Genomic DNA, 23,251 nt, shown 5'->3' with positions numbered 1-23,251 from the left:
TTTACAACACACATCATAATTCATGCTCTATAAATCCACCGGAGCCTTTTAGCTCAGTGGGCAACAGTAGCTATTTGGAGTCTTAACACAGACAAGTTGATGTATAACTAACACACCCCCCCCCATAAACCATGAACTCCAGCATTTAAATTTAACCACAGAACACCTCCTGATCAGTCGTATCGCAGGCTCGTATGTCATACTGTCATAGCGAAGACAAGATGTGCAAATAATACGTTTAAACTGGTTGCAAATGCAGGAACTATGTTACTAAGAAATAGGACAGAGGCCAACCAAATTAAAAGGAGGCCCCTCTGTAATTATACAGGAAGCTTGAACTGGGGTAACACAGTGCCCTCCAAAGTCACACAAACTTACAATACAGTGTTTTTAATCTGCGACCATAATATGACTGCAATGGTCACGCCAGCAGAACAATGTCAAACAGCTGCTTACGTGTATCAGAGTCTGTTGCATTGCATCTTCAACTTTTTAAATTGTGATTGATCTCATTAAATCCCTTGAATGAAGCCCCACCTGCACAGACAAGCAACAGGTAAACCACTCTCAGGTGTTTTAGTTTCATTATCTTCAGCTAAAACAAAGTTTTTAGGCTGAACGGGGTCGACGTCGCTGTCCACAGATCTGTGGTGCTGAAACGCGAATCCACGAGGTCAGCCTCGACTTCTACAATGAAGCCCCACGGAGTGGATTCCACTGGAGGAGGACACGCTGGAACCGACAATCCTGAAGCAGCATCGGGACAAGCCTCCCACGTGAAGCAGCTGGCGACCGGCCCGACACGCAGCAGCAGCACCGGCGTTCACGCAGACACACGCAAACTGTCAAACAGTCTCCACAGTCAAACAGCGTGGAAGAAAAAAGTACCAGCACTTTGGGAACCGCCACTCCACAGGGGGGGGAGGTTGTTCCAAACTCCGCTACGGCGCAAACGAGGCGGGACCACACCGAGACACGAGGACGCGTGCGGGATGAGCGTGCGCGATGACACAAACACAATCAACACAAACACAAACAGCTGCACAGATTGAACTTAACACTTCTAACCTTCTATTTTATTTTCCATTGATGTCCACCTGAAAGGCAAAAACACGGACTCTATCCTCTTTTAAGAAAAGCGGGGCGTCCTGACCCAAAGAAGTCCAACCAGAGGTGCATCTCACTCAAACCGCAGCTTTTGCCCCCCCCATCCCCGCCCCCCCCGGGGTACCGCATGTTGCTGACGCGGAGAAAGACTGAATACAAACATAGAATCCTCGGTGTGGACTGAGTCTCAATCTCAACAGAGCACTCATCAACAATAGAACAAAGTGAGAGGAGAGAGAGAGAGAGAGAGAGAGAGAGAGAGAGAGAGAGATGGTCCAGCAGCCCCCCCCCCGCCCCCCCCTCCTCTTTACTTGTTTCGCTCAAACACGCGCTTCTCGTGTTTCTCGTCGTCCCTGCGTTCCCAGCCTGCAGTAAAATGACAAATACCAAACGCTCGGAGGCGTCGCGCGCACGTGCCGCCGGTAAACAGACGCCCTAGATCCCGTTTTACGCGTGCGTGTATACGGTAGAGCTTCGCGCCCATATCGTGTAAACTCCGGCGGATGTTTGTTCTCTACTGACATCAAGAAGTGCAGCGATTTAAATAGCTCCGATCTGCGGGTGAGATCGGTTCACCGCGCGCGCGCGCGCCCCGCGCGGAGTCTCTCACACCGGAGGAAATCGGCGCAACCGCTGAAAAGACGTCTAAATCCATTTAGATGCCGCCTTTACGCAAGTCGAGCTCTGTTTGTGGTAGTTTCATGTGTTTACCAAAAGCCCGCCCTCTCCTCCGTCCCTGCATTGTGTGTGTGTGTGTGTGTGTGTGTGTGTGTGTGTGAACAGGTCTGCCCGGTTGTTTTCGTTACGCACAGAGTCCGTGCCGTCATTACGCTCCGTTACCGGCCAGTATACCGGAGCTACACGCCGGCAGTTCCCAGCGAACCTCTCCCAGTCGTGGGATGTGAGCTCCGGACGGTGCCGGTGGGCACTCTGCAGCTCCGGCTGCTGCCCCGTCCTGCCCATGGCTCCGTACCTGCAGTGCTGCAGAGGAAAGCGCCCCTTCCCCCACTCTGCATTATGACAAATCAAGGCAAGGCAGGCAGCGGTGCCATTAGCACGTCATAGCATATAGCGGAGTCTTCCGTGGGAGAAGAAAATCACAAAGCTGTTAAATACCGCACTGGAAAAAGACAAATACGCGCGGCACGTTTCTGTAAGGAGCCCACAGTAATCAGGCGACCCAGCAGGGGTTAAAAAAAGCGCGAATCTGTTCTCCACAGCAACTGCAAGGAAAGTTTCTCCATATTTGTGAAGCGCTTCTCACTTCTCTCGTGGACACTGGTCTAATAACGCGCCATGTTTCATTCAAGTACCTCTAAAACTCATTATCTGGTCTAAATCTCATGACAGAAACATTAATTTTGACGGGAAAACAACTGTAAGAATCCATCATGTGCATCAAGGGCGGAAGCCTTCTGCTCTGCCTTCTCACACACCTGGCCCAGCATCACCTTGACATCATGTTGCATGACTTAAATGCTCAGAAATGAGTGTGTGTGTCATATTCTGATGGTTTGTCACACGATTTCAGTGTTTTGACAAACACTGCAAACACCTCTAGATACCCTTATATCACACAATCTGCATTTAACTGCATTTTTATCTTAGAAGTGACAGGAGGGGTGCACCCCGGACGCGTCGCCAGAGTATCGCGGGGACACACAGACAGACAATTTTAGAGTGAATTGCATGTTTATGGAGGCGGGAGGAATCCGGAGAAAACCCACAAACTCCACACAGATAGGATTCAAATCTGGTACCATCTCGCTGTGCGGCCAGCACTAACCACTACACCACCACCCAACTAGAAATCCCATAATGCTGTCATTCCCAGATAGGATGCTGCAGATTGGCGAGAGACAAAAAACAAAAAAACAACAGTGAAATGTGGCAGCTAAGGGGTTAATCTAAGTAAGAAGTGGGCTGTGTTGTCCCTGAGACAGTCAACTCCTCCTGAACTGCTTCTGTGAATGGGCCGGCGAGGCAGAAGGGTATGAATGGTGGAGGGATCCGCCGGCATCGGCGAGGACGGACGCCGCCAGCTCTCGATTAATCACTCCCACCCCCCCCCCAAAGGGCCGTCTGCAATGCAGCGGTCCTGTGAGCCTATAGCTTCGTCGTGCCCTACTTTATCCCGTCAATGCTCGAGCACTGCAGCAACACGTCTCAGCACACACACACTCACACACACACACACACACACACACATGCAAACATACGACTTCCACTCGTTGCATTCTGCTGAACAGACCCGATTTGAAAAGAATCTAATAATGCAGCGCCGATTATTAGATTCACCTCTAGATACAGAATCACACTCAGTCTTTACCTCAGGGGGGGAATGTACACAACATCTGATTGGTTCATTGTAACGTCGGCGAGGTAAGACAGCTTTCTCTTGCTGGATTGACTTTTAAACGCAGCTTTCTCCATCTTGAATCGTTTCATTTTCCCGTCTCAGAGAAGCAGACGATAAAGTGAAGGAGAAAATGTGTCACTTCTTCAAAGCTAACTCGCTAATCATCTCTCTGGGGCCGAGTGGCGTGTTTGAAATGATAATCACGACATCAATGAAACATTTATGCACTATGAATACATTTAAGAATATTACAGCTTATGTACAGTCGCAATTAGGATCAAATAATGCCATAATAATAATAATAATAAATCAAACTGCTTTTCTTTCATTGCAACATCAGGGACGACTTTTACAAATCAATCATTGAATTTTGGGACTGTTGGTCATTTGGCGGTTGAGGGGCGTGGCTTTCTTCACATTGATCCTCTGATTTGAGCTTCTTCGAGTGATTGGGATCAAATGCAACTGGTTGTGTTTTGGTTTTAAAGTTCAGTAGATGATCCCTGCTATGGAAAAACACATGCAAAGCCCATGAAAGTTGCTTGGAGATGTCGGAGCAGTGTGCACACACCTCGTACACCCCATATTTAATTCCACACTACTGCGTGGCCAGTTCTGAGGACCAGAACATGCAGGGTTGGGCTCAAGTCATTCGGGTCTCAACCATCAGCTACCTGGAGGTCCTGCATCCAACTCGAACCTTTGGAAAGCTTTTTCCCCAGTCTTTCCAGGGAATCTGATGTTCTGTCGGTTGCAAATGTTGTGGCTGGAAGGTGAACTTCATGCAAGCGATCATCCAACACTCATTGTAGGCCAAATGAAAAACTACCTTGCACATATATTTTCAGGCGGCGGGTGGAGGAGACAGATGAGCTGAGAGAGCTTGCAAAAGGAATTCCCTCTTGCAGAATCCCATTCATCAACTTTATCATCTGCCTGATGGTTTAGCGCCGAAATGTCGCACTCAATGTTATCCTGCAAGTCAGACAGCGTGCCCGGATTCCTTCTGCGAGTTCCAATATAAAAAAGGGGAAACTAAAGCTCATCCGTCATTCTAAAATTGCTGATTACACTTCCACTCTCATGAATAAACAATGCATTCGTTTTATTTGTGTACCCCGATTCACATCATTGAGTTACAATAATGTGGTATTTATCACAACAAATCTGTCCAGGAGAAAAAAATAAAAAACTACTGCAAAGATAACATTTTGAGGTTTTGTGTAAAGCTTTTCTGCCTCCATCCATTTTCTTGTAGAAGAGACAAACGTAATCTTCTCATGCCCCCTTCTGGGTCCTCGGCGTTACTGGAGCCTATCCCAGCTGGCTACGGGCGAGAGATGGGATACACCCTGGATGAGACGCCAGCTCATCGCAGGGCCACATGAAAGACAAGCAACCAGGCGCGCTCACATCAATGGACAATTTGGAGTCACCAATTCACCTAAGTTGCATGTTTTTGGTGGTGGGAGGAACCCGGAGAACCCGGAGGAAACCCACGCAGAGGCAAAGTTAGAGGAAGATTTGTTTTGCATGTTGGTCCAGCAGATCATTAATCAACATTTATAAGAATAATAAAGCCATGATAATAATAATGAAGAGCCAGATAGGGAAGTTAGAGTCGTAGGAGTGTGGTAAACATGTCATTAGTAAAGAAAAGGGTGCAAACGGAGGCGGGACCTACCATCCAGCGAGAGCCAGTCATGCTGAGATGATGGCAGTGAAGGAAGAGCGCGGGCCTTGTACTCAAACACCACAGAGTTGGAGATGATCTGGTTACTGGCAGCCACCTGTAGCGTCACCAGACCCGTGTCGTGAGCTGGGGAGGGAGGGGATAATGAGAATTCAGGCCATTAAAGATTCAGTACATTCGAAGTATACAATAAATCCCCTGCTACCTCATCAGATGGTCAATATTCCACATACAAATACGACTGAAATATATAATACAGGTCTTAAATTGCACAACTAAATCACATCAGCCCAACCCCGCTAATATCTTCAGGTTATTTAAGGAAGTACATTATAATACAGGACTTGACAGCATGACTCATCAGTTGCTGTGCAAGTTGTTTTTGGACACAGTTACAAAATTGACTTGGATTTCAGGTATTCTAATATCTAGATGTTGAGATTAAGCAACTGCATCTCTCCCAAAATTCATATCTGGCTGATTACCTGCGTGTTGTTATAAAGTGTTGTCATAAATACATGAATTCTAAATTATATATCTTATAAACATCCAGAGGCCCTGCCCCTATTGCCACAATATTCATTCATTCATTCATTAATTTTCTCAACCGCTTAATCCGAAATCCGGGTCGTGGGAGCCTAGCCCAGCAGTCTCGGTCTGCCACCAGAGGCGGGGTACACCCTGTACTAGTCGCCAGCCCATCGCAGGACCACGCATAGACAGACAATCATTCACGCACATCTACGGACAATTTAACAACCAATTTGCATGTTTTTGGAGGTGGGAGGAAGCCGGAGACCCCAGAGAGAACGCACGCAGACACGGGGAGAGCATGCAAACTCCTCACAGAAAGATTGGATTTGAACCTGTGACCTCCTTGCTGTGAGGCAAGCTACGCGCCACCCACTGCGCCACTCTGCGCCCCGGTTTGTGAATGATGTGTGAACCCTCCCTGTGGAAGTCCCTTCTCCTCTCATTGAAGTGTGCGTGACGTCTCTTTTGTCTTACCCGGGCAGTAGCAGCGAAGCACCCCGGGCTGGATGAGAGAGGCCGGGACTGAAATCTGGTCAAACAAGCAGCTGTAGTTCGAGCTGGCCTCCTGCCAGGGCCCGGTGATCAGCACCTTAACCCCACCCTGAAAGACAAAGAGGTGAATAAAACAAACTCTGCCCTGCTGATTAGGTCCAGCTTGATGGGCTCTGGTTACACTATTTGGTGCACTCTGCCATCTGGAGTCCAAATGCAGCAATGACACGAAAATAGCTCCTTTATCCGGTGTGTGCTGCCATCGTGTGGGAAACCCATGTCATAACACACCTTTCTTCCACGCTCAACCTTCACAGCGCTGCATCATGCCCAGATTTAAAGGACGACGTCCCAAACTTCTACACAACCTGTTGACCTCTCCGTGAACTTTCCTGCTGCATTTTTGTCTTAATGAGTATTTTTTTTATTGGCTTGCTTCAGTACATAATAAAGTTTTACCATTTTTTATTACACTTTTTGTGTATGAAGAGGTTACTCGAAAGCAAAATACTGATCATTCTCGGGAATTTTAAACCTGCAGGGATTATATCATCAAAATATTTATTAATTCATGCAGCAGGTTTTTCCAAGAGAGTTTTTTCGCTTCTGCATCAAGGATTCATACAGATAATGATGGACTTGCTAAATTGTTCAAACAGTAAGTTAGCTTAGAATGCCATTTGCTGTGTAAGTTTGCACTGTGTGTGTGTGTGTGTGTGTGTGTGTGTAGCCTAGATTCTCAGGTGGATTTGAAACCAGGAACTTCTTGTTAAGGTAACCGTGGTACCGACTGCACCAAAAACAAGATTGGAAAAAGCAAGAAAGACTGGCTTACCTCGGGGTAGGACCACTCGGGGGAGTAGTCGGTGACCATGAACAGCCTGCCTGTGGCCTGAAGCATCCCCATTCCCTGGGCTACAGCTGCAGAAACCACCTCTGCTACATTCATGTAGGACAACGTTCCGGCTTCGCCCGAGCTCCCCCCTGCTCCAGCCCCTCCGCTGAGAGACTGCGGACTACAGCAGGATTGAAGGCAGACCTCCGAGGGGTTGTAACCGGGGCCCCTGGCCCCTCCATCGTCCTGGCCTTGCTGGGGGCCCCCACCAGCTGCGTTCTGGTTGTCAGAGCTGTGGGACGTGACTAGCTGGTGCGCATATAGGGCTCCTCCGGCTGACATGGTGGCTCCACTGCTATCCACTGAGATGAAATCATTGATAAGGTCGGAAAACTGGTTCCCAAAAGAGATGTCAAAGTGATCCAGACTGATCTCCATGCCTGTTCCCCCTGCTGCTCCACTAGTGGCCCCCCCTCCGAGGCCTTGGTGGGCTCCTACAGTGTTGTAAAGTCCCATGCTTGCACTGTGGAGAAGAGGTTGCAGCTGCTGCTGGGAGCGGGTGCTGCAGTCATTGCTGTTGCTTCCATTGTGGATTGACACCCCTTCTCCTGTTCCTACAGGCCCAGCTGCGCCGCCATCCGAAGCCTGTTGCAGGTAGTGCTCCGTGGCCCCGCCCTCTCCGTTTCCTGCCCCACAGGTCTGAATGTGGTCTCCTGGCTTGAGCAGACTCTCGGCTCCGTTCTCAGTTATCCCAGACTGAGCTGAACTCACGCTGCCAGGTTGGTCGAGGCCCACCACCTCTTCATGCTCAGAACCCAGCCCGGGGAAAGTCCCCTGGTACTGCAGGAGCTGAAGAGAGCCAGCCTGTCCCGGCCCCTCTGTGGGTGAGCCCCCATTACAGTTGGCTCCGTGTTGGTTCTGGTGAGCCTGGTGGTGGTGGTGGTGGTGGTGGTGGTGAAGGTGGCCGTTGCTGCCAGGGGAGTCCGTCTTCACCACTGCCATCCCCATATAGGCGCCAGAGTCATGGGAGTTGTGCTCCATTAAGTGTGATTTCTGACCCATGCTGGATCGCCCCTGCTGAGCCCGGCCAGTCTGAGGGGCATCTTGGAGGAAGAAGTTGGGGGAACGGTTCTGATGTTGCAAGTGAGTGCTGGACATGGTCTGGCCGAAGCTCACCGTGGTAGCATTAGACGTATAGTCCTGTTTGGCATCAATAGCGCTGAAATCCATCTGCTCCAGCGTCGTGCTAGGACTCAGACCCCCACCGGAAGGAAGCAGGGAGCCTGCCGGGGTGAGACTGAGGCTGCCTTGGCCGGAACCACCGCCGGATGACACAGACACTCCACTGCCACAGTTTACCATTGCGCCCACCTGGTAGCCACTTTCCGTGGCCAGCTGCTGCTCAAAAGAGGTATCTTCTGTCTTGATGTTCTTCACCAAAGCTGAGCTGAAGGTGTAGCCGTTGTCGGACATGGCGGGGGGGCGCTGCAGCCTGCCATTGGTGGCGCTGTTGCCACCGGAACAAGCTGAGGCTGAGGAAGAGTTGTCCTCTATCTTCATCGCGCTGCCTCCGTAGGTCTGGCCCTGCTTTGGGTTGTTCAGGAAGCAGTCGGGATCAAAGTTCATGTTGGTCTCTGGGATCTTGATGTTTCCAGAGTCCAGACTGCTGGAGAGCGCCAGTTCCTCCGACACCCCGGCGGCAGACAGCATCGATAAGCTGTCGCCGGCCGTGGTTGTCCCGGGTTCTCCCACTCCTCCGCTTGGGAAGGCAAATTTGTGACGATCGGCGGTCACGGACAACACCAAGCCCTGCGAGGTGGCATCCGGCCCCAACAAGTGACTGTTGGGGCCCCCAGTAGGAGACATGCTGTAGACGGGGTCTCCAGTGGCTTCGGACATGTAGACACTCTGGGAGATGCCGGACATGACAGACGCCACGTGACCCATCCCTGTCACCGCGGGACTGTCGGCGATGTCCGGGTCGCTGTTGAGGCCGCTGCTGATGGAGACAGGCGAGTTCTGCGTGGTGTCGGGAACCTCAACCTGGTTGGTGGATGACACCTCTGTGCTGTTCTGGTGCAGCAGGACGGGCTTGTGGACTTTGCCGTTGCGCTTCTCCCTGGCGGTGCCCCCTCCGCCGGTGCTTTTGCCCGCACCGTGGGCATTGTGCTCGGTCTTCCCCTCTGACACGTCATTGTTCTGTACCTCTGAGTGAGCGCTGCCGTAGCCTCCAGAGCGGGGGTCCACTTTAGGGGAGATGATGCGGTGTTTGGCGCTGTTGCATTTGTGGTGCACGCTGCTCCCTGCACCTACAAGAAGGACAGAGGAACAAAAGAGGGTTGGGATTCAGGCGGGTGAGGAAAAAAAGAAGACATGGAACAATATGGAATGGAGTTCCATATTGTTTGGTCCCAATTCATATCCGTTTCTGCTGGGAATGACAACGTCGGCCCTCATTAATGGCGTACGGTGAGTGAAATGTATGGGAGGCTTTGGTGGAGCTTGTACCGTCAAGTGTGTCAAAAAAAAAAATCCAACTGTAGGTTCTGCACGGTAATTTGTTTTAGAGAACTGTAAACCACTGATTTGTTATTTTCCTGACCGTCATGAATATCTGAAAATATTTGATTTACTAACATAACACAGGAGAGCAGCGGTTATCAGTACATAAAAGCAATAAACCAATGCACTAAACGCCCTCTCTGATCTGAACCGACAGCATCTGCTGCTGCTGCTGACAACTCCTCCCCGACCCGCTAGCCCTTACCAAGGGTCCCCGTGCAGAGGCAGTTGTGAGTCCGGGGGGGTGGCTTAGTTTGGTGGCTGTCCAGAATCTGTTGCACTAGCTGCTCCACTGAGAAGCCAGAGCTGCTGTTGCCATTGCTGCAAGTCCACTTGATGCCATGAACTGCCAGGAGAGAGAGGAGGAGACAGAGATGTCAGCCAGCCCGCCAGACCACCAGCCACGCCAACCCCCCTGCCCCACCCTCTGCTCTCTGTGTAGCTGTAGCTGCTCATTGGGCATGAAGCGGGGTGCACAAAAGGGGGTGTGCAGGCGGTCAAAAGAAACTATCGCACCGTTGCATGCCTCTATTGCGTGCGTGGTGTCCAACAACAGAGAAATTATTTCAGCACGGTGTGAACTGAAATGGTAACGGGGCTTCTGCAGCTGTTCCACGCTTCGTCATTTCATGGGACGATCAGATGTCGGTTTTCGGTCTGCCCCCCCGGAGCTGCAAGTCAGCGTTATGATGTGCATGCATGTGTGTGTGTGTGTGTGTGTGTTAATTCTGTGTTACAGCCAACAAGCTTAAAACCTGCCCAGCCAGGCGATCACACAGAAATTGGGGAACATTCACTATAAAAGATGGCTTCCATGCAGGCAAAATAAAAAGCCATAGGGAACAGTTTCATTTAGCCATCCGGTATTCCCCATCATATTAAAACAACTCCAAATGCCAATATCTTTTCTCCGGAACAGCTGATCTCCTCCAGTCTGTCTCAACATTTGCCCTTTTTCTCCCATGTGCCATGGCCTATTGCTACTCTGTGGCATCGCCCTCTGCGAGAGCCGCTAAAGGTGGCCGAAAGCCCAGCCCGTTCAATCTCCGCCCTCTTCTGACCCACAACGGGGGACGCCCCGAGGGAGAAACGACACCAAGATCCTACTGATGGAGCTCCGAGGGAAACCGAAAAGGCTTTGTCTTGTTAAACTCCACTCCTCGCCTCAGTCACGCCTCGCTAGCGACTCGTAATGCTTTTCATCACTCCGCCTGCCAGCCAGCCGCCACTTCTGATGAGACAAATCGTTTGTGTAGCGGCTGTTAGGTAGGTAGCCTTCACCGAGAGGCGTGATGTTCGAGCTCTCAAGTGGGAAAACCATTAGTCCAGGATTGGAGCATTTTTTTTATACTATCAAACAAGTTCCCAACGCTTCAGCACCCTCGTTTGGTTTAAAGCATGATAAACACTGAGAAATGGCCTGTCTGTTTGCATATGAGATTGAAGGAGATGAAAACAGAGGGAGAGGGAGAGGGTAATGCCCCCCCCCCCCCCCCACAATGAGACACGATGGGATGACGCCGATTAGGATCGGATTTGAAGGCGTTCAGATCCTTGAGCAGATTACAATCTGGTCACCAGTAGATGTCAGCAGAACGACTGCAATCACAAGAAGATCATACGCTTGGCAGACAACTCACTACGGCAGGTTATAGAAAAAAAAACATCATTAATCTGGATCTATTACAATGTCGAATTAATCCCGAGGTTTAATCTGGGTGATGTACTTTGCATCACAGTAAGAATGAGGTGCTTGTTTAACTGGCCTAGAGATGATCGGGCCATGCACATATAACCCCCCCCCCCACAGTCTGATGGAATCTGAGGCAGGACAGCAGGACAGGCGTTCATCTGTGCAGCTGACTGCTCTGATCTGAAGAGGCCGACGGGGAAAGAGTGACAGCCGAGTCCACCATCTTAAATCCACCCTCCCGATACTTGTCCAAAGAATCTCGTCTTCCTCCCCTTCCGCTTTGATCCCTCACGGCAGAATTGCCTCACCCATTCCTGATCTGGGCGGGCGCCACCCGGTTGTTGGCATACAGTTGCCTCCACGTCTGAGCGTCTTCTCTCCTCACTGAGAGTTACGCTTTAAAACGGACTTGACAGGAGCGGCGCCATTGGGTTTTAATCCCAGCGGCAGAAACAGCAGCATCGTCATCAACTCCATCCTGTCAGGAGAAGCATCACGAAGCCCGGATGACGAACACGGCTGATCTACGGGACACACATGTGGGCGATCCGGCTGCCTCTATGTGGGGCAGTGCATTACAAGCCCGGCCTTCTTTGCCCTTGCCTTCCTGGCCTGGAGACGGGCCTTCTGTCTGTTGGAGCTGCTCATGCGGTATCTGTCAGCAGGCTGGGAGGGGGGGGGGCACAGCAGGAAGGAGGGTTACACGTTTATGAATCAAGCCGGCTGCCTTGTCTACGGAACTGTAGAGTTACTCTCTCACCCCCCCCCCCCCCCCCCCGGTCCTTCATCCTCCCCAAGCCTCTGCGCCTTTTCATCAAACACTACGGGGCGTTAAGGAGGAAGAGGTCGGCCGAGGGCTCAACTGTGAACTGGTGTGCGTTGAAGTTTGCTCGCGACGGCATCCGTGGGCGTATGGGAATAGAATAAGCCCAGCTGATCCACGAAATCCGCACTTCTTCTTTGTTGTCTTTTTGAATCATTAGAGGTGCCAAAATGTTTTGTGCGCCGGAAAATCGTGGGAAAAAATATCAAAAGTGAAGAGCGAGACAGAAGAGGGCAATTATGTTGCACAAGCCGGGAAGGTTTTGAAAAAAATAAATAAAACCTACATGAAAATAAGGGTTTACGTACCGACAACAAACGCCGTGTGAAATAGTTACCCTCATTATTATGCAAGAACATTTTCCTGAGGAACAACCACACTGATAGTTTGCACATTCCTGATCCCGCTGGTGGGAAATCTGAGGAAAAGAAATGCACTATGTCTAATTTAAGAGAAAATAATCCGTGGATAATAAAGCAAGACTTCATCGCAAAGTCTTCCCTCCCTTAGTTGGGATGGGGGGTCGTTATCGCTCACCACCGGTAGATGGCAATGCTGCTTCATCGCTGAGCATGTGTTGACACGCCGCCTGATCCAGGAGAAAGAAGAGAGCGATGGAGAGGAGGGGAAGATAATAAAGCAAAGACAGAAAGCAGGAGTGGATCCCCCCCCCTCCAAGACTGTCTCCATGTAGCCCCTCACACTCATTCCCTTTGTCCCAACAACTCCCAAAGTAAATTACTTTATACATTACTGCAAATGACACTTGGGTTTTAATTTAGGCAATGGAGGTAATGGAGTATGTGTGTGTGTGTGTGTGTGTGGGGGGGGGGGGGGGGTCCCGAGGTAAGGCCTTCTGTTACGATATAGCCTAAAACTAATAGAAAGCACAGCAGAGCAACGGATAATGAGACTTCCAGGCCTGGCTGCTACGTCCGTATGCAGCCGGCATGTGTGTGTGTGTGTGTGTGTGTGTGTGTGTTTGTTACACTGCTGATACGCTCCTCTTTACCGCTGCATACTACCAATAATTGGCAATCGGGATTTCAGTCACAGCCCCTGCCGGACACAACCGAATCACAGCCCGGTGGTGGAAGGTGTCTTAACAACTCCCTGAAAGATTTCCGATGCCCCCAAAGGTCCCCATTTGGCCATTATCCTCATCAGACAAACCCAAAACATTGGGTCAATCTTTAGGCAGGTCTGGAGAATAAAAAACACCCAGCGCATCTCCTAGAACATTAGCAAAGCTGATAACAAGGAGGACTGATCCATTATGGGAGGAGGAGGAGAGCAGAAAGTCAGAGAAGGGGTGTAGGGGGATTTCTGGCGAGTCAGACATTCTCGCTCCCACACACTGACACGAATCAATAAGCAGCTTTCTGCCCTCCTCTGCTTTTGACTTCCCTTTCGGGCCAGAGAGGAGTCGCGCTATCATCGCGGCCAGAGTGGTGCCGGAGGTCTCGAAGAAGAGCTGAACTTTGACCCACAACTCGCAGTCGGTTCCAGGAAGAGCACACACTCATCCAACAGTGTCGGAACACCGACCCACGATGCTCTCTGCCGGCGGCGCTGAGGGCACTTAGTGTACCTGTTATCAGCTAATAGGAGCAGACATTAAAACCTCAGACACAAACAACAGCCGCTCGGCCATCTTTCCACGCCAGCAGACATGTAAAGACTATTAAGGCCTATTTAGAGGAGATGGCATTTTGCTTTTATAGAAAGCTACGCAATAAAAGCCGAGACAGGATTGAATGGAATTCTTCATATAACTCACACATAGGCTTGAGTTGGCCGATCAGCTCCTCCTTGGTCCATTTGGCCCACTCCTTCTTGTCCGTGTTGATGGAACACAGGATCGGGCCGCACGGTTTCCCACAATCCTCAATGGCCGGAACATTCAAATAGTGGACGAGCACGATATCAGGGTTCTGCGAGGCACACAGAGAAAGAGCGTGACGTTAGATGGAAAGCTTTAGATCGAGTTCTGAGGAGCGTTAGCAGAGATGCAGACACGGCGGCTCAGCCGTGAAACTCGCCGGCTGCTGGGCGAACACGAAACACCGGATGATGGTCAGACAAAAGCCAGAGAACAGAACTCAGTCATTACGCAGGTTTCTCTGCATCTCTACGTGCCCAAATGTGCGCTTGGATGTCCGCTCATTTATTTGTGAGTTTTGTGGGTGCATTTTATCAAGTGAACCCACAGCGCTGAGTCGAAGCCCTCGATTAACTCCGCATGATTCTACCGAGGCGAAACGGAACAATTTGTCGACTGGAAACATTTTTACCAGGTTACATCTGCAAATTCTCCAAATTGACACCTTATGAATAATAGGCAGTGTTTAGCGGAACGTCGTGCTGGTGCGAGCGACATCAATTCACGCCCGTAATCATGAGAAGCATTGTCTGAGCGTAACACAAAGCGCAGAGACAATGTTTGAATCCCGGTCACTTCCCATTCATTAGGAACAGACGGCAACGACCGGAACGTCGGACGCAGATAAAAGCCTGCGATGATTACAACGGATCCAAGGAGCAAAATACGAGTAGGGGAGGAAAATGGACTGCACACATACATGTACGCGCTCACAGGTAAACAAGATGCAAGAACTGACAAAGCAACAAAGGCTACTGATAAAGAAAAAAGATGTGACGTGTGTGTGTGTGTGTGTGTGGTTTGAAGCCTCATCAGCACTAAGTGGCAAATAAATCAAGGCGCTGGTAGGGTAGGCCTGTGCTCCCGCTCAGTGTGTACCATTAATCTACCCCCCCCCCCCCCCCCCCTCGTGCCTTCTCCCTTTTCATCACACAGGGGTGTGGTTGCGGGGGCAAACAGATCTGAAGAAAGAATAAAATGAACCTACTAAATGTGAATAATATGAAGATTAAAGTATGCCTAAAATCTAAAAATACAAAACAGACATTTTTAGGGCCCCCGAAGATTGTTTGAAACTGTGCTGAATCCTGTTTGGTGGCTTCCCCATCATGGCTCGATCGGGCCGAGGGCTGCCCTTATGACCTTACAACTCGGCGTCTGGGCGGCAACAGCTCGGCCGCAACTAACGTCAGACAGTTTCAGGAGGAAAGATGACCCCCCCAGTCCTTCCACCGTGAGCGAGCGCCGGACATGCAATATGTTATCTCGCCGTTTCCCTTGTCCGCTGTCATCGGTACGGACGAGAGGCCGGCGTGTTGGGAAGAGGACGTCGCGGCGCGGCGTGATCCCAGATGGCGTCGCCAGCTGTGCCGACAGCAAAGAGATGCCCTCAATCTATACTTGGGATGAGGGCGTCAAGCGTAGCCGGCTTCATTCGGTTCCGAGTATATGGGACGTATGGACGCGGGCGGGATCGGATACTCATGGATTCACCGCTCATTCATTAGCGTGCGCAAACAGACAAACAGAGACACGGACAAATAAACAGAGGGAGCAAGGACAAACTCTATTACTCTACTGTAATAGACACATTTCACATAGTACACACATATAGAGAAATATGCACACACACACACACACACGCAGGCAGCCTAATCCAAACACAAGCAGTGTAACTTTATTATATCTGCTTTTTGTCGCAGTGAAACTTTGCCTCTGTTCCCCAGATCTTGTTTAGCCTCTTTCTCCTTTCTCACTTTGCATCGTATTAAATCGTTCTCCCCCAACTCAGACCCACCACGCTGAGGAAAAAAAAAAAACCAGAACACAATGAAAATGTAAGGCATACCATAAATCTATCAGGATGCTAATTTAATTTAATTTCCTCCTAGCTGCTTTCTTTTTCCCACAGTGTAATATCAGGAGTTGGTTCTCCATGAGTTTGAGTGTGTGTGTGTGTGTGTGTGTGGGGGGGGGGGGGGGGGCTTTTGCCTGGAAACAAATAGAAAATGAGATCTCATTAACTTATTGATTAATTGTGTAATGTAGTCTTCTGGTTGGTTTTTGTTTGCGTTCCAACCTCCTCTCTGCAGTGCAGGGAAGACTGGGATGCAGTTCCAGGAACGGATGAGGAACATTCAATGCCGTTTTGTTGTCTCTTTGTGCGTGTTTGCATGCGACGATGTTTACGTGTCAGCCTGAGCCCATAAATACACACATTTAAGGATGAAGGCAATGACTGCGTGCAGGCGGGCCGACACATCATGCGTGTGTGTGAAATGCTTTGTCTCCAGGCGCCGTTTTGACTGTTGCTGTTTTGTTTTCAATGTTTGCCGTGTCTGCCGACAACAGATGGATAAATGCTGCGATAATTAGTAACAGAGTCTTGGGGAGTCAGCCATGGGGGCGGAAGGCCTGCTGAGTGGGCGTCGGAGCGCCTCCCTGTCTTTCCTCTCGCCACTCGTTTCTCATCACAGATACATGCAAATAAATCAGAACACGAAAGCCTGAAAAAATTAAATAAAAAGACCACACAGTATGTCCTCGCAGTGCGACGCATATGCGATATGCGATATGCGATATGCAGGACATCACCATCGCAACCAGAGGATAAAGGTGCTGTTGTAGCCAGGCAACAGGTTTCTCTGGCACCCACGCACTTAGAGGCAGCCGGTGCTCTTAGGATCTCTCAGTGACAGCCTACCTCATCCTGAAGTCATACACCCTTGTTCTACTCCAAAAGACAAGGAGGGGGGGGGGGGGATTCACTAATGGAGCTGCAGACGCAGACAGCGTCAGACGTCGGCGGAGACCGATGAAATGACCTTCTACTTTATGCTGAATGTGAGCCAGTGATGTGCATGTTGAGCAGCGGCTGAGATAGAGCTAATTGAGACTTGTGCAAAAAAAAAAAAAAAAAAAGCACATCTACTGGAATGTGGTACGTGTGGTCAAGTAATGCGCCCGCGGTCTCATTAAGCTGCTGCGACCCTGCCGCATATCTTTCATCTCATTGGAACGCCTTCATGAAGCGGCCGCCTGGCACGACTCAGCCCGCCAAAGATCATTCAGGGACAGGGAGAAGAGGAAAAGGAAACTCCAGGTGGGGATTCACGGAACTTGATCCCGACTCTCCCTGTAGCTGCATTCTAGCTCAGAAGGCCTCAACTTTCACAACCCCTGCATAAGATGGATGAAAACAACATTAACATGAAATTATCTTAATTGAGAGGGGATGCTTTGTGCAACTTAGATGAGTTTAAGGAGGAGAACCTCGCTCTATTTTTTTTTAAACGATAAAATAACCCACACTAACGAATGGCAACTTCAAAGGCGATAACAGAGCAGATCAGGGGGGGGGAACAACACCTCCCCTTTCCAATTTCAGAGTCTGTGCAAGGACTGGGGAGAATAAGCAAAGGAGGAAAATGAATGAGATAGATCATGCTGGAGGAATCGAACAAGGAGGCTATAGGAATATCCATTTCAGGACAAAATATCATGAAAGCAGGAGTAGTGAATTCTTTTGTCACAAATATTGAGCAACAACATATAAAATATGGGGGGGGGGGGGGCTGCAGGTCTATTTGTGTCTGTGGATGTATCTGTGCCTTCATGTCTTTTCATCTGCCTACATTAAATCATAAATCGCTTGTGAATGAGTGTCTAGAGGCAGCTTTCTGTGTGTCGGCTGGCGCACGCACATCAGCATGCATGCATAATGAGTGCAATGAGCTGTGGGTCTGGGCGGATCTGCCAGGTTGACTGCATATTCATGCGGTCTGCATGTTTTGCCCACTAGAATTTGGGCTTGTGCACTTGCATGTGCACGAGGAGCACATCCGTGCAACACGCCGGCGTTTATGTTGCGTACACCGAATGGGCACAAGGCATTATTAAGACCCCGCTCTTGTGTCTGTGCAGGCGGGGGGGCAGTTGCCCTGGCAGTGACACAGTGATGGATGGTGCGGGGTGCCAGTCATTAGGCAGCCTCCTGGCCTCTGGCACCGAGGTTGCACTCTTAAACACCGACCTCCTCCGCCTGTCCCCAAACACCGCTGCTCATTTCAAGGTCAACTGCTTCTGTTGGTGCCGCGAGTTCACCTCTGCAAGGCAGCAGGCTTCTTCTTTTTGTTTGGAACCTTTATCGCTTCCCTGCCAAAGGGTGTGTTGTGGAATGCGGGGGTGGCCGGCTAGCGCCTTGCCTCGTGCAGAGGCACAAAAGCACAGACGCACACACACACGTGCAGTACTTGAACACACAGACATACAAAGACACACGAGGTAAACAAAACTCCATGTCAAACTCTCACCAAAAAAAAAGGCAGCAAAACAGCCTGCAGCCCCCGTCTAGGTAGCAGAGCAATCCACTATCTGGAACAGCAAAGCCTCCCTCCTCTGAAGCGAGGCTAAAATGATGCCTGGGGTGGGAACAACTCAGGAGTAAAAGCCAGTTTACAAAGGGATTCTTAATGTGAATTATTTCGATTGACCCTGTGGCTGAGAGGGCGAACGAAGCATGAGGCACAGCGGGAGGTCCAGATTCACGCTCCGCCCCTTTACCTCCACTACCGGCTGCGAGATGTGAGAGGCAGAACTTCGAACCTTTGAGGAACAGGAAGAGGCCGGCGTGTTTGAGTGCGTTTCAGAGGAAGCCAGGGGCTGAGGCTTGTGATGTTTAATTCAGAAGCACATAATCACTCCGATGGAGTTGAGAGTGTGGCTGTAAATAACTCAGCTTAGAGGGGCAGAACTACTTCACTCTGGGTGGGGGTGGGGTGGTAAATCTGTGCGTATATGTATGCGCCCATGTTTATGTACGTATAATTGTGTAATTGCGCGTATGTGAGCGTGTTTCACGTCCCTACGCATGCATGAGAGGGCTTCTCTATTTTTTTGCGGCGCCTTCCTCCTTTGAAATCTTCCGGTTGAGTGGCGCTACAGCGAAAGGTTGAGTGTGTTTGTGTCTGTGCCAAGCATCTGCATGAATTACAATAAGAGTGCAAAAGGCCAGTTTTCAGAGCCTGAATATGGAGGAGCGTTGTGGATGCCAAGCGAGAAGGCAGTAAGTCACCGAGGCGGCGAAGCCCCTTCAGCTGCCACGACTCAGCTCACAGTTTACAGCCTGCTTGTTCTTCCTGAGGCCTTTGCGGGGCGCACTAGCCTCTCCATTAGCTGTGGTGGTCCCGAGTGAGAGGCCACACTGCCCAAGGGCAAGCTGAGAAAAGGCCATTAGAAGCCCATCCGGCTGCCATAATGGCCTTGGCTCAGCCCATGGCGTTGATTCAGATATTCAGCGGCCATCCAGGTGACACTGGAATAAAAGGAGGGATCGGAAGTTACCCAGCTCTGGCAGACACAGGCAGGACTTAACCCCGCGCTCGCTCTTCAAGCTGCCCTTCTTTTGTTTCTGCCTCTAAATCATCTCTCAACCTCTGGCTTTCTCTGATTTTTTTTTTTTTTAATACTTGCTTGGTCTCTCCTTTTCATCTCTTCCTCCTGGAGTGCAGTGCAATTCATCCGGAGGAGGAAACCCCAGCTAACGCCTTCTATCTACACGCCCTCTCTTCTGGTCTTACCTCCTTTCATATCAGTGCCGAGTCTGATTTGTTTGTGCGCGTCGCCCCTCTCTCCCCACGCCAGTCGACCAGACGTGCTATTTATGTGTCTCTTCCTGTGTCTGTGAGCGAATCAGGCCTTCACAGGTGCAGCCAAGGGAGAAAGACGCGCTGATGCATTTCTAAACAGGGAGTCACAAGGAGGACTGATGGACGTCCAGCAGCGAGACAGTCCAACTTGGCTGCTATCTGCTTACGCAATGGCCTGCTGAGCAACAATAGATAACAACGGTTGTCATCGTCAACAACAACTCTTCAGCGTGGAACGGGAAAAACCAGACGAGCACAGAGAAGTAGAGTTAAACGCCGAGTATGCCCAAATATAGATGCAGTCAGACTACAAACACATGAAACTACAGCAGCGGCCACAGAGCCGGCGAAGCTGTCTGCTCCGTCAAGCGTGGCGAGGCGCTCATATTACTGGGCTGGATACTGGAGCAGGCCCAGAGCTCCGTTTGGCAAAACCTCTGTTGAGACACACACACACACACACACACACACACACAAACTCACACACATGCACAAATATACAAATGGATAATCAAACGTCTGCCCGAAGGGAAAAATGCTCAAATGGTTTCCTAGCAACCAATCGTGTGCATTGGGTCCACATGAAAAATGGAAAATTAAAGGCAGCGTGTGTTTGTGCGTGCTTGTGTATGCTGCATGCGTGTGTGTGTGTGTGTGTCTGAGACAGAGAGAGAGAGACGGCGAGAGAGACAGAATGAAAGAACGAGATTGAGATTAACAGTGCATATTAAAGATAGATTGAGGGCTTTATAGGGTGAAGTACAAAGTGGTTGGAGATAAGATGCACTGAATGGATATGAAAAGGTAATGAACAGAGAAAGAGGAGAGGCGCTATCAGAAGTCTGCCGGGCTGAGAGACAAACACCGGCAATTCCTCAGCCTCCCTGCGGGGGCAGTGTTGACTGCGAGTTGATCCACGGAGCTGCTCCGCACACACAAAGCCTACACACTCACACATACACACGCACAGTTAAGGTCATGAGAATGTGTGATGAAATCACAGCTTGGAGAGAGATCATCATGGGAATAAATCAGCATCGCACACACTGGTACAAATGTGTGGCAGGACTGGAGGGGATTGGATTGTGCAAGAACAAAAGCACAGGCATCAGGAAACGTCCTAAAAAGCAGTGCTGCTCATCTTGCTGAGTTCACATGCAAAATACAGGAGGTTGCGGTGTACCAAAGGCACACAATCAGGTGAGCGTGCTTATTTGTTAAGTTGCTGCAAAGCTCTGCACGAAAGACGCGTAGCTGAATCTCTGGGGCTTTAAAGTGTTTTTTTGATCATTTTTTATTTTTATTTAAACACCTTTAAGAAATATCCGACATGAAACCAGCTACATTTTGTGCTGTTAACATGAAACGCAAGCGGCAGAGCAGCTTGTAATAGCGTGCATGGGTGTTTCCGTGCGATACTGGCAAGCGTCATTGTGTGTGTGCCGGTGTGTGTGTGTGTGTGTTTGGTACGTTTGTCTGTAAAAATTGCGCGTGTGACGTAGCGAGAAGCAAACTATCTCCATCCAGCAGCTGCCACAAAGAGGCTTCCCAAAACAAGCGGCGGGCCATGACAGAGACGGAGCAACCGCAGCCTTCTGGAGGTGTAATAAGAAATTAATTGAGACCATCAATATGGCATTAATCATTAAAGCACAGGTGCTGATGTGGCACTTTGCTGACTGCTCGACTGTTGGCAGCATTCACATGCAGGCACAGTAAAAGTTTAACCTGCTGTTTCGCAAAGCTGGCGGTGGGGACGAAAGGAAAAGCAGGAAATAAAGGACAACGAGGGGAAAAAAGGAATGCATACTCCATTTGAAAGCCTGGAAACGGGTTATATATTCAGGTTAATCCAAGGTCATTCTGGCTTTGCCTATAGGAAACACTGTCACCTCTTTTTGCCCCTTCACAACGACAACCTAAGCAGGCTGCTTCCGGCAATCTGTTGGGAGTCCAGACACACTTTACACTAAACCCTCACTGCCTTGTGTCCATCAGCGTCGAGGCTGAGCCTATGAAATGTTTATGATTCAGGAGCTGTAGATAAGATGGAGATTGATCTGGATTGAAAGGCAAATAAGATTGGCGAACCCCGGAGTCAGCTGAAAAGCAGGCAAAGGGAGCAGAGCGGGGGGGGGGGGGGGGGGGGCAAGAGGAAAAATACATTAACACGGGTCTGTCCCTGAGAGAGGGCTCCGTAATGAGAACTTCCTCTGCTAGCACGCCACCACGTACCCGCCGACGTATCACATGTGTGTGTGCGACCTGCCCGATGGTTGTCATACACACACATACAACAGAAGAAGGAAGTTCTCAGGTGGACACAGGAAAGAGGCCGAGCTAACCAGCCATTAGCAGCACACACACATCTAACAGTGAATAATAGCGGGTCCTGGCTCGTCGCGATAACCCGTGAGCTTCGGCTTGCGATGTTTAACAAAGGGGCGACACGATGTCATGAAGTTCAACACTCTGCATCGTCCAGAGGAATGCGTGTGAATGCATTAATATGTGGCGTCTTCATGTGGGATGGGTAGGGAAAAAAATGACTCTTTGATGTATCCCCCAAAAGGCCTTGGCCAGCTTGTGAGAGGGGAACACAGCAGCGGCCACCAGAGCGTTTGGGCCCGAGCCCTGGGGCATGTACTCCCCCCCCCCACCCTTCTCTCAGCCATCCTTCCCCTCCCTCCTCTGATCAATACCGGGTCCTAATCAATGAGGACAGTATGATAGTCCTCGCCTTCTCTCATCTCCTCTCTCACTTTTTCTTCTCATGGTTTAACAACCTCTCCCAGTATTGCCAGCTAATATAAATTACACACACTTGGGTATTCCGTGAGCGTGTGTGTGTGTGTGTGTGCAAGCATCCACATTCTGTCAGTGTTTATATACATATTTGTGAAAGGGGGTTGTTGAGTCTCTGTAAATACGTGAACAGGCTTATACAAGGCTGTTAAAATGTGTGTGTCTCTGTGCAACACGATAAGACAATATCCCTAAAAAAGCGACACCAACAAAAGCCCCAGTGAATTACGAGCAGCATGCATCAACTTGAACATTAAGACGTCCGTTCATTTCAGTGGCTTTATCCCAGTTATCTAATTGCCCATGTCCTTTTTTTTCTCCTCCCTTCTTTAATAAACTAATGAATGTGGCTGGATTGAGGCCTGCAATCACACAGGCAGCAATAAGTAGCGCCGCTTTAAACCCCAAACTGCATCAGAACAGCTGAATAATTTGTAGGAGAAATAATTACGGGGCAGAAGAGCAGGCATCAATCTTGGAACACCGACAGTGGCCTCGCTGGAAACCACCTCACCCATAAGCCAAGGCTCCATTAGGTATCGTCTGGGGCCCACAGGCTAATTTGTTTGCATCAATAATACATTCAAAGGATTTATCTAACTTGCAAATGAGCGTTCATTTACTGGTCCAAGAGGCAGGCAGGAGAGCAGTCTGCAGGAGGGAAGGTGCGAAAGGCTGAAACAGCCGGTCGGGGGGGCGATGGGGGTGGGGGGGTGGGGCAGTTCACCCTATGGTAGCACAATGGTGGTCCGTATCTACAGGTCAGTCTGTGCTAGCCACAAAGTGTTTGTTCTGACAGTCTTGGATAACAGCCAGTG

At 49.9% G+C, this 23,251-nt stretch overlaps 1 protein-coding gene across 1 annotated transcript in view; it reads right to left on the bottom strand.

The window, feature by feature from the left end:
* Positions 1 to 23,251, bottom strand: part of camta1a (calmodulin binding transcription activator 1a) — a 247,302-nt gene that overhangs the window by 12,456 nt on the left and 211,595 nt on the right. Inside the window, exons 7-11 of the mRNA XM_068744294.1 lie at positions 13,879 to 14,032; positions 9,788 to 9,928; positions 7,021 to 9,329; positions 6,168 to 6,294; positions 5,151 to 5,285 (exon numbers count right to left, since the gene is read on the bottom strand). Of these exons, the coding sequence (XP_068600395.1) occupies positions 5,151 to 5,285; positions 6,168 to 6,294; positions 7,021 to 9,329; positions 9,788 to 9,928; positions 13,879 to 14,032 (2,866 nt within the window). The remainder of the gene's footprint in view (positions 1 to 5,150; positions 5,286 to 6,167; positions 6,295 to 7,020; positions 9,330 to 9,787; positions 9,929 to 13,878; positions 14,033 to 23,251) is intronic.

This window comes from Brachionichthys hirsutus, chromosome 2 (genome assembly GCF_040956055.1).
Source record: "Brachionichthys hirsutus isolate HB-005 chromosome 2, CSIRO-AGI_Bhir_v1, whole genome shotgun sequence".
NCBI lineage: Eukaryota > Metazoa > Chordata > Actinopteri > Lophiiformes > Brachionichthyidae > Brachionichthys > Brachionichthys hirsutus.
Note: the sequence above shows the minus strand (reverse complement) of the source record. Positions and strands in the feature narration are given on the sequence as shown.